Genomic DNA, 15288 nt, shown 5'->3' on the forward strand with positions numbered 1-15288 from the left:
TGCTGAGGCGCTGGCCCAGGGTGCCCAGAGAAGCTGTGGCTGCCCCATCCCTGGCAGTGTTCAAGGCCAGGTTGGACACAGGGGCTTGGAGCAAGCTGCTCCAGTGGAAGGGGTCCCTGCCCATGGCAGGGGTTGGAGCTGGAGGAGCTTTAGGGTCCCTTCCAACACAAACCACTCTGGGCTTCAGATTCCAGTTCCTCACAGCGTAGGCTTAATCCTTCACTTCCACGTTGCACAGCCGGCTGCTCCACAGCAAACCTGAGGCATTTGCCATACATGACATATATGGAACACATGTGGTGAGGCCATATAGTGACGCAGGGGGACCCAAAACCACCACCTCCGAACTGAAAAGCGTTATTAAAGGGCCTCACCTAAACGACTCGGTGTTGAGGTCCCGGCAGTGAGGAGCTGGTGTCTGTGGGCTCGCACTGCCGGAGGATGTGTTAGACGCCGCAGTTCGTGACCCCCCGCGCTGCTGAGGGCGGACATCTCCCCCTCCATCCGCCGGAACGGGGAAGGGGCGAAGCACGCTCCGAGAGCGCTCAGTGCCCCTTGCGGCCGGTCCCTCCCGGCCCCGCCGGCTGTTCAAATGATGCGCCGGCGGCAGCGCCTCACGGGGCCGCGGGGAAGCCCAGCCCAGGGCCGCAGCCTCCAGCGCCCCGGAAGCCCTCCCGCCGCCAGCCTCACCTCCCGCCGCTGCTGCCAGAAAACACCCGATTTCGGTGGTTTTTCGGAGCGGGCCGGTTCATGGACGGGGCCGGTTCTTCACCACCACCGCCACCAGCGGCACCGCAACCGCGCTCGATGCGCTCGGCGCTCCGCTCCCCGCTCGATGCGCTCGGCGCTGGAGCGGCGCGGCCTGTGGCGGGAGGCGGGGAGGTGCAACGGCGCCAAGATGGCGGCGGCGGCGGCGGGCAGTGCGTGAGGCACCCGCGGCCCTCCCGGCCCAGGGCGGGCGGCGGGCCCGGGGCGCGCTGAGCCGAGCCGGCATGTGCGAGACCTACTCGTGGTGGCTGCTGCGGGTGTCGGTGGCGCAGATCTGCCAGGCGCTGGGGTGGGATTCGGTGCAAGTTTCGGCCTGCGACCTGCTCACCGACGTGCTGCAGCGGTACCTGCAGGGGCTGGGCCGGGGCTGCCACCGCTACTGCGAGCTCTGTGAGTGAGGGGCCGGGGTGTGGGGAGAGCGGGGGTGCGCTGGGGGTGGACGCGGTCGTGGGGACCCGGTGAGGGGTGGCTGTGCCTGAGGAGGGCTCTGGGGGGAGCGAGCTCTGTAAGTGCCCTCCATGAGGCCCTTCTGTGAGGGGAGGCGGACTGTGGAGGGCAGCTGTGAGGGGCAGGACAGTGCGTTGTAGGAGGAGATGTACATGGAGGTGTGGGCTTTGGGCAGCGCTGGGGGCTGTGGGGCAGTGTTGCGGTATGTGGAGGCGGGCTGTGGGGCAGCTCTGTAGAGAGAGGGAGGGGAAGTGGTGTGAGCTGGAGATGTGGGCATGGGGAGTGGAGAACCCAAGCTGGGGGCATGTAGAGAGATGGGGTGTGGGGCAGTGCATGTGAGGTGTAGATGGGGGAGTTGAAGTGGTGAGCCAGTGCAGGGGGCCTTGGGGAGGTGGGATGTGGGGATGGTGAAGGGGAATTGGGCTGTGGAGCAGTGTGGAGGACAGAGAGGATGGGAAAGGAGATATGGGGCAGTGCTGGTGCATGGGGGCCCTGCTGTGAGGGAGAGATGGGCTGTGGGGCAGTGGGCCTGAGAAGATGGGGCTGCTGCTTTCCCTTTCTCTGTCTATAGACTACAGGGTACCAGGGTGCATGTGTACAGGAGAGGGGAGATGGGGCTCTTGGCCCTGCTGCTTGGGCTGTAGTGCTCTGGATATGGAAGAGGAGTGTACTAGGTGGGGAGAAGGGGCAGCCAGCCCCTTTGCATGCCTGGGAGGATGTGCTGCTGCTGCTGTGTTGTCCTGGCTTACTTCTGGGTGATGGTCTGTGCCCTGGGGGCAATGCTGAGGAGGCTGTGACATGGAAGTATAGGATTCGCAGTGTTGGTACAAGGGTAAGTGCCGAGGCTGTAGGGCGCAAGGGTTGGGCTGGGTGTACAGGGTGATAGGGTGGGGAGGTGTTAACCTCATGGCTGGGGCTGTGCTGTGTGTGGCTGGGGTGCCTGTAAGGAGTGAAGAGATGGAGCTGCAGTGCATGGGGTCTGAGAGGTGTACTTGGGGAAGGGGAGTCACCTCCGTGGGGAGAGATGTGGCTGGAAATGCTATTGCTATAGTGCTTTGGGTTAGGTATATATACACATATATGTGTATGGGGGGGTGGTTTGTGGGGCTGGAGGTGCCTGTGTGTAAGGGGAAGTGTGGGGATGCACATGTACTGTGCTCTGTGGGGCAGGGATGTATGTGCAGAGGGATGATGTGGGGCTGTGGTGCTTGGTGTCAGGTATACATGTGTATGGGGTGGGCAGAGGACTGTGGTCAGGGATTGATGTGTACCAGGTCAGTATGGGATCTCAGTGAGGCTGGGGATTGTGCGTACAGGGGGAAGTGCTAGTACCATGGGGCTGGGAACATGGAATCATAGAATAGTTAGGGCTGGAAAGGACCTTAAGATCATAAACATGCATAAAGGGGACGTGGGTCTGCAGTGTGTGAAGGCAGGGATGCTCTAGAGTGTATTTTGGAAGAGGTAGAGCTGTAATTCACAGGATGTAGGAGGGTGATGGGGCTGCATGTGGGATGTGTGGAGTATGTGAATGCAGAATGGGAGGGATGGGGGATCATTTTAGTGGACATAGCATGAGGTGTAAGTGTCCTTGTGTGGATGCAGTGGAAGAGGTTTGGCTGGATATGCTGTGCAGAAGGAGCTGGGAGTGATGCTTGGGGCCTCGCTGGATTTGGGATGAGGCTGAGCTGGGGTGGGAGCGTGGAAGGGGGAGAAGAGAGGTCTGGGAGTTACTGTGAGGACGGCTGACTGGGTCATATAGGAGTATGGAGTGTGTGTGTGTGTGTGTGTGTGTATGGCAAAGGGGCAGCAAGTGTCACTGCTGGGCCTGGCAGTATGACAGAGGATGAAGTTATGTGTCCGTTGGGGTTGTCTGCATCCCTGCAGTGGAGGTGCTGAGGGGGATGGATGAATGCTGGTACCTGGGGTGCAGGAGGATGGGGTGTCCAGTTGCTGGCTGGGTTGGGGAATAGGATGGTGGTAGGGGTCTGCTGGGTGTGGGCATGTCAGAAAGGGGGTGCTGCTCTCCTTTCGGGTCAGGGAAGGTGTGGGGAAGTGGCAGTATGTGGGAAAAGAGTCTGTCAGGGTCCTTGCTAGGTCTGGGTACAGTGGGATGAGGGAACAAGGCTCAGGCTATCAGTGTGGCTGGGGGATTGTGGGTCTGTGTGTGGAGGCCTTTGCTGCCCTGCATATGATACAGGGAGCGGGTAACATGGAGAGGACATCAACGACGTGTGTGCAGTTCTGGTGTCCTCAACATAAGAAGGACATGAAGCTGTTGGAGCAAGTCCAGAGGAGGTCATGAGGATGATCAGGGGCTGGAGCACCTCCCATATGAGGACAGGCTGAGAAGGTTGGGGCTGTTCAGCCTGGAGAAGAGGAGCTGAGAAGAGTCTGAGGGACTGTGAAGGGAATCTACAAGGATGCTGGAGAGGGACTCTTCATCAGGGGTTGTAGTGATAGGACAAGGGGTGGTGGGTTCAGACTGAAAGAGGGGAAGCTCAGGTTAAATATGAGGCAGAAGCTCTTCCCTGTGAGGGTGCTGAGGCCCTGGCACAGGGTGCCCAGAGAAGCTGTGGCTGCCCCATCCCTGGCAGTGTTCAAGGCCAGGTTGGACACAGGGGCTTGGTCAGCATGGTCTAGCGTGAGGTGGCCCTGCCCATGGCAGGGGCTGGAACTTAAGGTCCTTTCCAACCTGAACCATTCTGTAGGGCTGCCAGCACTGCTGCTGGATCTGTATTTGCGGGGAGATTAAGGAAGGGGGATGCACATAGTGGAGAGGCGGGGGAGAGTCGGGGTGTAGGCTGTGTGTACACAGAGAAACATGGCTGGTTGTGCCTCCTGTGCCAAGAGGGACGCATTCCCCCTCCCTTTTGGGGTGCTGTGGGGTTGTGGACTGCCACTTTTTCATGTGTGTGAGTGTACTTGTGGAGGGGGAAGTCCTGGAGAGCCCCTAGGTGGCTGGGTCTGGCAGCAGGGAAGGTGTTTAGAGGAAGCAGAGATTGGAGTTGAGGTGTAGAATGTGATTGCTCGCCTGAAGTGCTGGGTGAGGAGGAGGTGCCACACTGGTGGTGGACTGGGGGCTACTGTAGGTGTTCAGAGAATGTGCCGGGGACTGCAGGAGCTGATGGGAGAGGTATCAGGGCTCTCGGTGGAAAAGTCTGGCAGCAATTCTGCCCATGCTGATATAGCTGTGCTCATGGAAGTGTCGGTCACAGATGAGTACCAGAGGATTGCTGCTGTCAGCCAGTGGTGGGTGCAGCCTTAAGGCCAGAGAGACTGTCAATGCCGGAGGTGTCAGCTTCCTCTGCAGGAGTGAGTTTGGAGAGTGTGAGGAGCAAAGATTGGCACAAGTGTACCTGAAGGTGCTGCTGCTTGTGGTCATATCCCTTCTCTGATGCAGGAGTTCTCACTGCAGTGGTGATCCCTGATAAAGCCATGATGACCTGGATGTACCCGATACCTGGACCTGCCTCTCCTTCAGCAGTTCAGGCAGAATTGAGTGGAACTGATCTTAGGAAGGACTTGGTGATATTGCTGCAAACTCCTTGGATTTTAATTCCTGGTTGAATAGGTTTCCTTGTCCGAGCTTTTCCCAAATTTGAGGGCTAGCTAGATGTAAAGCTGTGTGTAAGCTGTCTGGAAATGACAAAGGTATTAACCTTTGTCACCCAGCAGCACCTCTGAAGTCTGTATCTCCATCCAGACAGGAATGATCTGCAAAACATTTAAAGGGAACAACAGAGTTTGGGAGAACTGAATTCTGGGGTGGAAAAGGAGCTACCCTAGGCTTGGTCAGAGCTGATACAGCCTTTGATATGGTCAGTACCAATACTGGGGAAGACGCTTCTGTAACTGGGTCACTATTTATGCAGGAGATGAGTTGTGGAGTAGCGTTGTCACTCGAGCTCCGCTGCCTCTGCCACAGGGGGCTCAGGGCCACAATGTTTATAGTATAAGGAGGAAAAGATACAGAGATGGTGATAATTCAGTGCTTGAGGAATTCAAAGTGTATAGAACTAAGGCATCGTTCTCTGACTTTGGGTGAGCTTACTGAAAGTGGGGTGAGGAGTTTTCTCCATCTGTGAATGAATAAGGAAATATCACAGGCTGAGAGAGCTGGGCTGGGTCAGCCTGGAGAAGAGAAGGCTCCTGAAGGGGAGACCTGAGAGCAGCTCCAGTGCCTGAAGGGGCTGCAGGAAAGCTGGAGAGGGGCTTGGGACAAGGGCCTGTAGGGACAGGCAAAGGGGAATGGCTTGAACCTGCCAGAGGGGAGACTGAGATGAGCTCTTAGGCAGAAGCTCTTCCCTGTGAGGGTGCTGAGGCGCCAGCACAGGGTGCCCAGAGAAGCTGTGGCTGCCCCATCCCTGGCAGTGTTCAAGGCCAGGTTGGACACAGGGGCTTGGAGCAAGCTGCTCTAGTGGAAGGGTCCCTGCACATGGCAGGGGTTGGAACTGGATGGGCTTTAAGGCCCTTTCCAACACAAACCAGTCTGGATCACAGTTGGTTTTTTTTTCTCTTTTTCATGGAGGAGAAGTGGGATGTGCTGTTTCCATGCCAGTGATGTGGTATTTTTTGTATTACCTCTCTCAAAATGATTCCTGTACTTCTTTCTTTAAAAGGCTTGTAAAAAGACATTTTAATACTCAGCTGCTGTCTCCCTGCTTCATGAGAATTGTTTCCTTTTGCTGCTCAAATAGGTTCCTGTCCAAACCCAGCTCTGGATGAATGAGCTGAATTTTGCCATGGTTTTGCATAAGTAGAATTAATTAAATTCCAATTGTAGCATCTTTATTGTGAGTGTGTTATCTCGGAGTCAAACCAGTGGGGTTTGAGTTAGCAGAGTTGTCAGCTGGAGGGACGTAATCTTTGTATTTGAAACTGAATGGATTTACTCTTGACATAATCGAGCCCTAGTGGTGTTGCTCTGAAAAGCATGTCGTTGCCATTCCCACATCTCCTCAGCTGCAAAGGGAAAGGATGCCTTTCCCAGCTGTGTTAGATCTTTGTTCCAGCTGTTACATCCCATTAGGAGAGCTAAGTCAAGATTTTCATTACTTTTCTGCTCTTGTTCCTTTGCATTTGCAGGAGCTGTAGTTGATGGCAGCTTCAGTGCTGCAAAGGGAAGGCAGAAGGATTTGCAAAGCTGTTTTGAGATGTGTTTGATGCCATGAAATGCTTCTGAATGCTGGAGGGGGTGGAGGAGAGAGTGAACTTACAAGGGAGAAAATAAGGGCTTTCCTGTTCAAGTACACCATACTATGCTGCAAAGCTTCTAAGAGGAAGCCTGTTCAATGCACTGTGCACTTCACACGTGGTTTTAGCCCAAGATTTAAACAGAATATATGAAAAACCAATCTCGGAGTGTGTCATTAAGGTGTTGAACTACAAAACAAACTGGGGTTTGTGTTTTCTGAGAGCAGAGTTCCATGTTTCTGTTGTTTGTTTTAAGCAAGAGGGGAAAAGGGGAAAGTTCTGTTAGGTACTGCTTGGGTTTGCACTCACGTTTCACATGCTTTGATAGAGGTGGTGGCACAGATGCTGCTTTGGGTTAAGTGCTCTGGATTTTGTCTGTTTGGGTTTTTCACACTGGGGAAGTACCCTGTGAAGAAAACCCAGTCTCTGCTTTATTCACTATGAATTTGGTGACTGCAGCTTGGATTAATTATAGACATGCAGAATATGTTGCGTTTTGCTTCTTAACTTGGCACATCCAGGGAGAGAGTTCAGTTTCCAGAATATTTAGGTGGGTGCTGCAGTTCGTGGGAGGGATGAGAAGGGAAGTCATGGTTTGTACCCCTAAAACCCTGATTTTTGTGTCACATTGTTTTAAAAAACAACCAGGTAGCAGCTACTTCACTGTAATCACTGAGGGCACCTGGGCGTATTTCAGCATGGAATTCAGGACAAATTTAGCAGGACAAACTTAGTTATCTGCTGCTAAAACTTGAAGTGTAATCATAGAATCATAGACTGTTTTGAGTTGGAAAGGACCTTAAGATCATCAAGTTCCAGCCCCCTGCCATGGGCAGGGAAACTTCACACTAAACCATGGCACCCAAGGCTCTGTCCAGCCTGGCCTTAAACACTGCCAGGGATGGGGCATTCACCACTTCTCTGGGCAGCCTCACAGTAAAGAACTTCTTCCTTATATCCAACCTGAACATCCCCTGTTTCAGTTTGAACCCATCACCCATTGTCCTATCACTACAGTCTGTGATGAAGAGCCCCCCTCCAGTATCCTTGTAGGCCCCCTTTCAGATACTGGAAGCTGCTCTGAGCTCTCCACGCAGCCTTCTCTTCCCCAGGCTGAACAGCCCCAACTTTCTCAGCCTGTCTTCATACAGGAGGTGCTCCAGTCCCTGATCATCCTCGTGGCCTCCTCTGGACTTGTTCCAACAGCTCCATGTCCTTTTCATGTTGAGGACACCAGAACTGTTCACAGTACTGCGAGTGAGGTCTCACAAGAGCAGAGGGGCAGGATCACCTCCTTTGACCTGCTGGTTACGCTCCTCTTGATGCTGCCCTGGGTGCAGTTGGTTTCTGTGCTCAAGTGCACACTGAAGCCAGCTCAATGCTTAGTTTCTCATTGACCATGACCTGCAAGTCCTCCTCTGCAGGGCTGCTCTTACAATAAACCAGATAATTACTTCTGGGGTGTGTTGGATTTGGAAGTAGGGTTTTCAATACCCTTTCCTTGAATTTTCAGAATTGAGCATGTGCTGTGATTGAGGCTATGCTGTGATTTTAATTAATTAATTTCTGCTGAAATTGGCTTAGAGTGAGGAAAGAAAGTTTCTAAGTTGGTCTTTAATTTCATATTGTGTGTCTGCTTTTTCTGAAGTTTATTGGTATGTTAACATAGAATCATAGAGTATCTTAAGATGGAAGGGACCCATAAGGATCATCGGGTCCAGCTCAGTGCTCCTTGCAGGACTGCTTAAAAGTTATATATATATATATATAAATACGGAAGATATACACCATATGATATTAAATATTGATAATATTAAATAATACATTAAGTTGGTATTATTAATGCAACTGTATTTCTGTTGAAAAGGCAGGTTCTAGTCCGGCCATCACAACATTGTAGCTGGAAGTGAAAATGACAGGGTAGAGCTGACTCGAAACCTGCTCATGTGTCACTGCACCATCTCCTGTAAAGGGAAACTTAACTTCATTCTAGCAAATACCGTGGTTGGAGAAAGCAGACAGCAACCAGGATTTTGGCTGGGAATTACCATAGTGGAGAGAACTGACCTGGTGTCAACCAAATGTGTCAAAGTATTAGACTTTGATGATCAGTTTAAATGCGCTGGGTCCTGATCCTGATGCTGAATGACTTGTAACAAGTATCTATGTGGGGCCCATAACATTTTTTATAAGAAATGTACCTCTATATATCCCGATAACCTTATATTTTGGTGGATTTAAGTAATTTACTGCATACTGGCTACCAGTAAAGAAGGCTTTTTGCGTGACATTTATGAGGCTACTGTGAAAAGAAACAGACTGAACAGCAATAGCAGGAAGGTGCTTTTGCCTGACTGGCAACTCCATTAATGGGATCATTTTTCCCCACCCAAGTGCAAGACATATATCATAGAATCATACCATGGTTTGTGTTGGGAGGGACCTTAAATCTCATCCAGTTCCACCCCCTGCCACAGGCAGGGACACCTTCCACTAGAGCAGCTTGCTCCAAGCCCCTGTGTCCAACCTGGCCTTGAACACTGCCAGGGATGGGGCAGCCACAGCTTCTCTGGGCACCCTGTGCCAGCGCCTCAGCACCCTCCCAGGGAAGAGCTTCTGCCTAAGAGCTCATCTCAGTCTCCCCTGGGACAGGTTCAAGCCATTCCCCTTGGCCTGTCCCTACATCCCTTGTCCCAAGCCCCTCTCCAGCTTTCCTGCAGCCCCTTTAGGCACTGGAAGACTTACTAAATAATCTACTGTGTAGCTTCTGACTGTTCTTGTGGTTGCTGGATGGAAGCAATGTGTTGGCTGCTTGAAAGATTTATCCTGGAGTAACTACTCTGTGTATTTACACAGAGTATTTACTATGTGGCAAGGTTATGGGATGTGCCAGAGCACCAGGAATCTGATAGAGCCTGTTGTAAAAATATTGAGGAGCTACACCTATTAATTTTCTGATTAAAATGAAGTTTAAAACCCCCTCTTTTATAGCAGACATGAGGGTGATGCTGAGCTGTTTATAATAGACTTTACATGTTGCATGGGTAGTGACTCATTAACATAATGTATTTATTAGAGTTATAGTCGCTCGCTTTATAAACCCCAGCATGAAGGGAGAAGCTCTTCTGTTCTGCACTGACTTGTTACATTCTCACTGATTCAAGCAGACTCTGGGCCAGGAAGGAGGAGAAGATGGGGTGAGTTTGACAAAAGTAAATCAGCTATTCTTGAAGCTGGATTTGGGGAAAGTAAGATCCTTTTTTCCATAACTCTCACCTTCACAGTTCCTGTGGATGATGTGAGCACTGAGCAGCTTCTTTGCTGGAGGAATTCTTGAGACTCTTGCAAAAATAACTGGGTTTTAGCTGCCTCTGAATATTCCTCCTCATTGCAAGAGAGGGGTCTGTTTTCCCTTGTGGGCACTAGGTGTATGTGGAGGTGATGCTGAGCACCAGGGTTGGAGGGCTGGATAACTTTCCACGTAAGTCCTCAGCTCTGTGTGGGTTCTGGTTTTTGTTTAGTAATGATAAATGCTGCAACACACTCCTTCCTACAAGTGCTTCATAAGAATACATGTCAGAGAAGCAACTACTGAGTGTAACTGAAGCATGGAAATATTTAAGCAAGGATATAAAAAAGCAACTATGTTAGAAAGCAGATTCAAAATGTGACCAGAAACCCCCTGGAGATTCAATTCTGTTTCTGGTTTTGGGATCCATTTCTGTGTAGAGATTCCTTCTCACTCAGTGTTTGTTCTCATGTGTCGGGAAGCTGAGTATTGTAGCTTCATGGTCATTCACACAGGGTCCTGGTGAGCTGCTCTGACACCGAATGGTCCTAATACAGCTCTGCTGTTTGCAACTCTGATATCAGTTTCGGAGTACAATTCCCAGTCAGGGAGCAAAAACAGTTTAAAAGCTTGTGAGAAAGATATTTCCTTAGTTTACTGTTTGCAGAGTAAGGAGGAGTTATAACTTGGTGGATGAACTGTTCCTGCCTCCTTCCATCGCTTCCCAATCCTGGACAACAGGTATTATTTGAAGTGTTGTGCTCTAGGGGACAGCAGGAGTTTGAAAACTAAAAGCTGCATGAGACATTGGGAATGTCACTGGGAGGATTCAGCATCCGAACTTTTAAATTGAGGATAGCACAGAGGCCTGAAGAATATTGAGACAAGTTCAGGATGCACAAATTCAACCTGGTTTTCTTTCTTATGGCATGGTTTCCCTACAGAACAAAGCTTAAGGCTAACTGAAAGACCAGGAGAGTGTTAGGTGTTTGTCAGCATTCTCTTTCATGTGTCTGGCTTCTGCTGTATTAGTTGAATATATTAGCTGCTATATATTAGGTTGAATTTTATTCAGCCAGTGAGAGAAGAGGAATGCTGAACTAATCAAATAGAAGTATAAAGCCTTTATTTGATGAATCACCTGAAATTACATTTAATACATTTTTGTGCTCTGTATGTTACCAATTGATAACTTTTGATTTAAATATAGATACGAGTACAGACCTGAAACGTTTTTGGTATGCTCTTGCTATTGAGGACACTGTAACCCATCAGTCTTTCATCCCTCTGACAGTTGCAGGGTTAAGAATTGTTTAGCTTTGAACCAACCTTATGACTTGTCGTTGTCTCTTTGGGGTCAAATGTCAAAGATACAGGAAAATTGAATCTATAGAAGGTTTTTGGTCACCTTTTGCTTTCTAACAAACATAGTTGTTTTTTATATATAGTTGCTTAAATATTTCCATGCTTTAGTTGCACTTAGTAGTTGCTTCTCTGCCATGTGTTCTCATGAAGCTCTTGTAGGAGGGAGTTTGTTGTAGCATTTATCCCTTACTGCTCACATCGATACACGTTCTAAAAGATGATATGCAGGTCTAGGAAAAGACCTTTCCTATTGCAGTGATAAGCTGGACTGAGCTTTTCATGTGGAATGTATGACTGTGCTGGTGTCAAGAAGCATGGACTGAGTAAGGTGCTTGAAACGTCTTCACTGAGCCCTGCTCATCGGGTAGGTGATGTGGTGCGTCTTGCAGTCCTGTGTGCTGGTTGTCTGCAGCATTCCCTGAGGAAATTTCCCATTTTGTCAAGGAAAACTAGACAGAAGCAGGGAATGCGTCGATATGCTTTCTATGTCCAGGCCGTGCTCACCTGGGAATGAGTGCTGTGGAGCTGTTGGAGCAGCTCTGCTCTGGAGCCAGGCTGAGAGAGCTGGGCTGGATCAGCCTGGAGAAGAGAAGACTCCTGAAGGGGAGACCTGAGAGCAGCTCCAGTGCCTGAAGGGGCTGCAGGAAAGCTGGAGAGGGGCTTGGGACAAGGGCCTGTAAGGCCAGGACAAGGGGAATGGCTTTAACCTGTGTCCTGGGTTCAGCAGTAGCAGTCATTTTTCTCCTTCTTGGTAGCTGGTGCAGTGCAGTGTTTTGACTTTCAGCTCGGGAACAGAGCTGATAGAGATGTTTTGGTTTGGCCAAGGACTTTGTGAGCCTCATGCTCTGCCAGGGAGGAGGGGAAGCCGGGAGGAAGCAGAGACAGGACACCTGACCCAAACTGACCAAAGAGGTATTCCATACCACAGCACGTCATGGCCAGGAGGTAACTGGGAGTTAGCCGGAAGGGCTGGGAGACTGCAGGGTTGGAGGAGGTATCGGTCGGTGCTTGGTCGGGCTGAGGGGGGCAAGTTATCGGTCGGCTGGTGCTGAGGTGTTGTATTCTCTTCCCTTGTTATTTCCTTTATCATTATTATCATTGGTGGTAGCAGTAGTGATCTGTGTTATACCTTAGTTACTAAACTGTTCTTATCTCAACCCGTGGGAGTTGCATTCTTTTCGATTCTCCTCTCCGTCCCTCCGGGAGTAGGGGGAGGGAAAGAAGGGGGGGGGAGTGAGTGAACAAGTTACCTGACTGGGTTTAAACCACGACAACCTGCCCGAGGGGAGACTGAGATGAGCTCTTAGGCAGAAGCTCTTCCCTGTGAGGGTGCTGAGGCGCTGGCACAGGGTGCCCAGAGAAGCTGTGGCTGCCCCATCCCTGGCAGTGTTCAAGGCCAGGTTGGACACAGGGGCTTGGAGCAAGCTGCTCCAGTGGAAGGGGTCCCTGCCCGTGGCAGGGGTTGGAGCTGGAGGAGCTTTATGGTCCCTTCCACCACAAACCGTTCTATGAATCCCTCTGTGTGCTGCAAGCAGTACAGCCAGTGATTTCAGGAGTGTTCAGGGAATAAATATGCTCTCCTTCTGGGCTTGGTGGAAAGTTTTCCTCAAGTTTTGTTTTTAGCTGGCTGTCAAATCTAGTACTGTTAAGTCTTGACACCTTCTGGATCAGTAAGTTCAAAGGTGTCTTTGTAGTCTGAAGAGCAACTAAAAGTGACAAAGCAAGATTCCTTAACTGTGTCAGTTCTCTAAATTTAACTTTTTTAAGGATGAAGCAGTCTGTCTAATCACAGAATGATTTGGGTTGAAAAGGACCTTAAGATCACCTAGGACCAACCCCCTGCCAGTGGCAGCGATACCTCACACTAGATCATGTTGCCCAAGGCTCTGTCCAGCCTGGCCTTTAACACTGCCAGGGATGGAGCATTTACCACTTCTCTGGGCACCCTGTGCCAGTGTCTCCCCACCCTCACAGTAAAGAACTTCCTCCTTATAGCTAACCTGAACTTCCCCTGTTTAATAAGTATAATGTTAATATGTTATATATATAAGTTTAATAACTATAATGGTCTCATAACTACTCTAAAGTTGTAATACCCCCCTTTGGTTATGTTAATTCAAGTCTCCACACTTCTCTGCCCCTGGAGTCTGCAGGGGAAACTGGCATTACATTTGTACTAGATATTATAGACACACAAAAAATGTTCTTGTTTCAGTTCACGGCCTAAATACAGATGGGCAAAAGGGGCGATAACTTGGTCTGATGTCCCTTTTAGCTGTGGAGAGAATTAAAGCGCAAGTGACTTGCCCAGAGTCACACAAGAGGCCAGTGTTACAGAGTTGAGAATCAAAGCCATAATCTGAGCATTACCCTTATCTTCACTGCAAGACTAAGAAGAGAAATTCTAGAACAAAATTCTTATTCTTTAAATATACCTGAAGGCATAAGTTGGCTCAGGGCTTGAATTCATCCAGTGATGTGAGACCCAGCCAGCTCGACTGCAAGATAAACCAAGAAGAGATTAGGTTAAAGGACAAACAAAGGAGCATTCCCCCCATCCTCCGAAGCTGGAGCTTCACAATAGCGATTGTGTTCCTTCAGTAAGCACGGGCTGGGTTTCCTTAATGGCTTTTTAAAGGAAATCACAGCTTATCATCATGCAGGGATGTAATATCTTCATAAGCCAACTATAGCGTTTTAATAATTCATTATAATGTTATTGAATTGAAAAAAAAATCATGTTTTGGGGTTTAAAGCATCTTTTTTTGGTGTTATTTTTGTTAAGAAGACTTAAGATGAGACTCGAAGCGGTGCCTTGGCACCCGAGCCAGGTTGTCTGGGTCTCCCTCTGGAGGCCTTCAGAGGGATATCCCTCTGTCAGGCCGGGGAAACTGAGGCACTTGGAGGACTTGTGCACTGTGAGGTTTAAATCTTGGAGCCGCATTCCATATGTAGAACAAACTGCATCCTTTCACGGAGGTCTGAGGGAATAAAGGTGCTGACAGCTTGGCCACTGAGGCTTCACTGTGCTCTTTGTAAAGAAAAGGTTTTTGCTGTAGAGTCAAACTTCAGTTGCACCCCAGGAAATCAGCACTTGAACTTTAGCATAAAATATTCTCTCCTCATCAGACCACTACTTAATATTCCTCTGTTTCAACTGGGAGGTATATCTAACCGGGAGGTAAAGTGACTCATAGTAGATTCCATCTGGTGGAAAGATAGGATGTGAAGTATTTGTGTTATCAGGAGATACACAGGTATCTTCGTGTTTTTTTGCTACCCATGAGCTACATTTGATTCAACAAAATTAAGATGTTTCTAGGTTAAAAAATAACATTTGGTCTATTGCATGCTGGTAAAGGGGCACCTTCTGCATAGTAAGGGCTTGTTTCATACACTTGAATTTACTTTATGAAGTAGAAACCTATTTTAAGAGGTGTTGTACCGTGTTACTTGGCTGTTGCCAGGTAAAGCTGATTGCTGCTCCCTCTGCCTTGCTTGATTTGCTTCTTGAGGTGCAGTTCTTAATGATATGAATTGAACCAAAGCGATACGGATCAAAACAAAACACATATAAATGTGTTCTTAGCCTGGAATGTTGGATAGCCCAGCAAACAGGGAACGTGGTGGGACTCTGATCTCTGTTGCTGGCAGTGAGCTGTAACCTCTGAGCACAGATCCGCAGGTCAAACGGTTTGAAACTGGATTTCTGATAGACGTTGTTCTGTTGTTGCTGTTTTTGTTGCAGATGGCCGCACTGATCCAATTTTGGATGATGTAAGTAATGCCTTCAAGCTTATGGGGGTTAACCTGCATGAGCTGGAAGATTACATCCACAATATCGAGCCTGTCACTTTTGCACATCAAATCCCCTCGTTCCCCGTCAGCAAGAACAATGTCCTGCAGTTTCCCCAGCCGGGAAGTAAGGATGCAGAAGAAAGGAAGGAGTACATCCCCGATTACCTGCCACCCATTGTCTCCTCTCAAGAAGGTGCGAAATCAATCCTTTGCTTTAAGCTTTGGGCCATGTGTGTTTGCATGTTCGTTCTGCATCCTCAAGCAGTTGGAGCTGTGCTGCCCCAGAGCAGTGGCTCAGGTGTTACACAAGTGTGGTGTTTTACAACAGAGAGCAGTGCTGTGGCAAGGTTGTTTTCCACTCTTTCACTTTCCTCCAAGAGTAACATGGTGTTAAAATGCACCATCTTAATACACTTTTCTATATT

At 49.4% G+C, this 15288-nt stretch overlaps 1 protein-coding gene across 3 annotated transcripts in view; it reads left to right on the forward strand.

Annotated features, from left to right (window-relative positions):
- The first annotated feature begins 904 nt into the window (after positions 1-904).
- TAF3 (TATA-box binding protein associated factor 3) overlaps positions 905-15288 on the forward strand; it is a 117817-nt gene continuing 103433 nt past the window's right edge. The window contains exons 1-2 of one of the 3 annotated variants that reach the window (XM_061468582.1): positions 905-1158; positions 14814-15056. In XM_061468582.1, coding sequence (XP_061324566.1) covers positions 993-1158; positions 14814-15056 — 409 coding nt within the window. In that variant the 5' untranslated portion in view covers positions 905-992. Of the gene's footprint in view, positions 1159-1216; positions 1274-14813; positions 15057-15288 lie in introns of those variants that run through there. The other 2 variants (XM_061468586.1, XM_061468584.1) reach the window with 2 other exon arrangements.

This window comes from Pezoporus flaviventris, unplaced genomic scaffold, assembly GCF_033815535.1.
Source record: "Pezoporus flaviventris isolate CSIRO_AGI_PZ_B2104156 unplaced genomic scaffold, CSIRO_AGI_Pfla_v1 ptg000049l, whole genome shotgun sequence".
Classification (NCBI taxonomy): domain Eukaryota; kingdom Metazoa; phylum Chordata; class Aves; order Psittaciformes; family Psittacidae; genus Pezoporus; species Pezoporus flaviventris.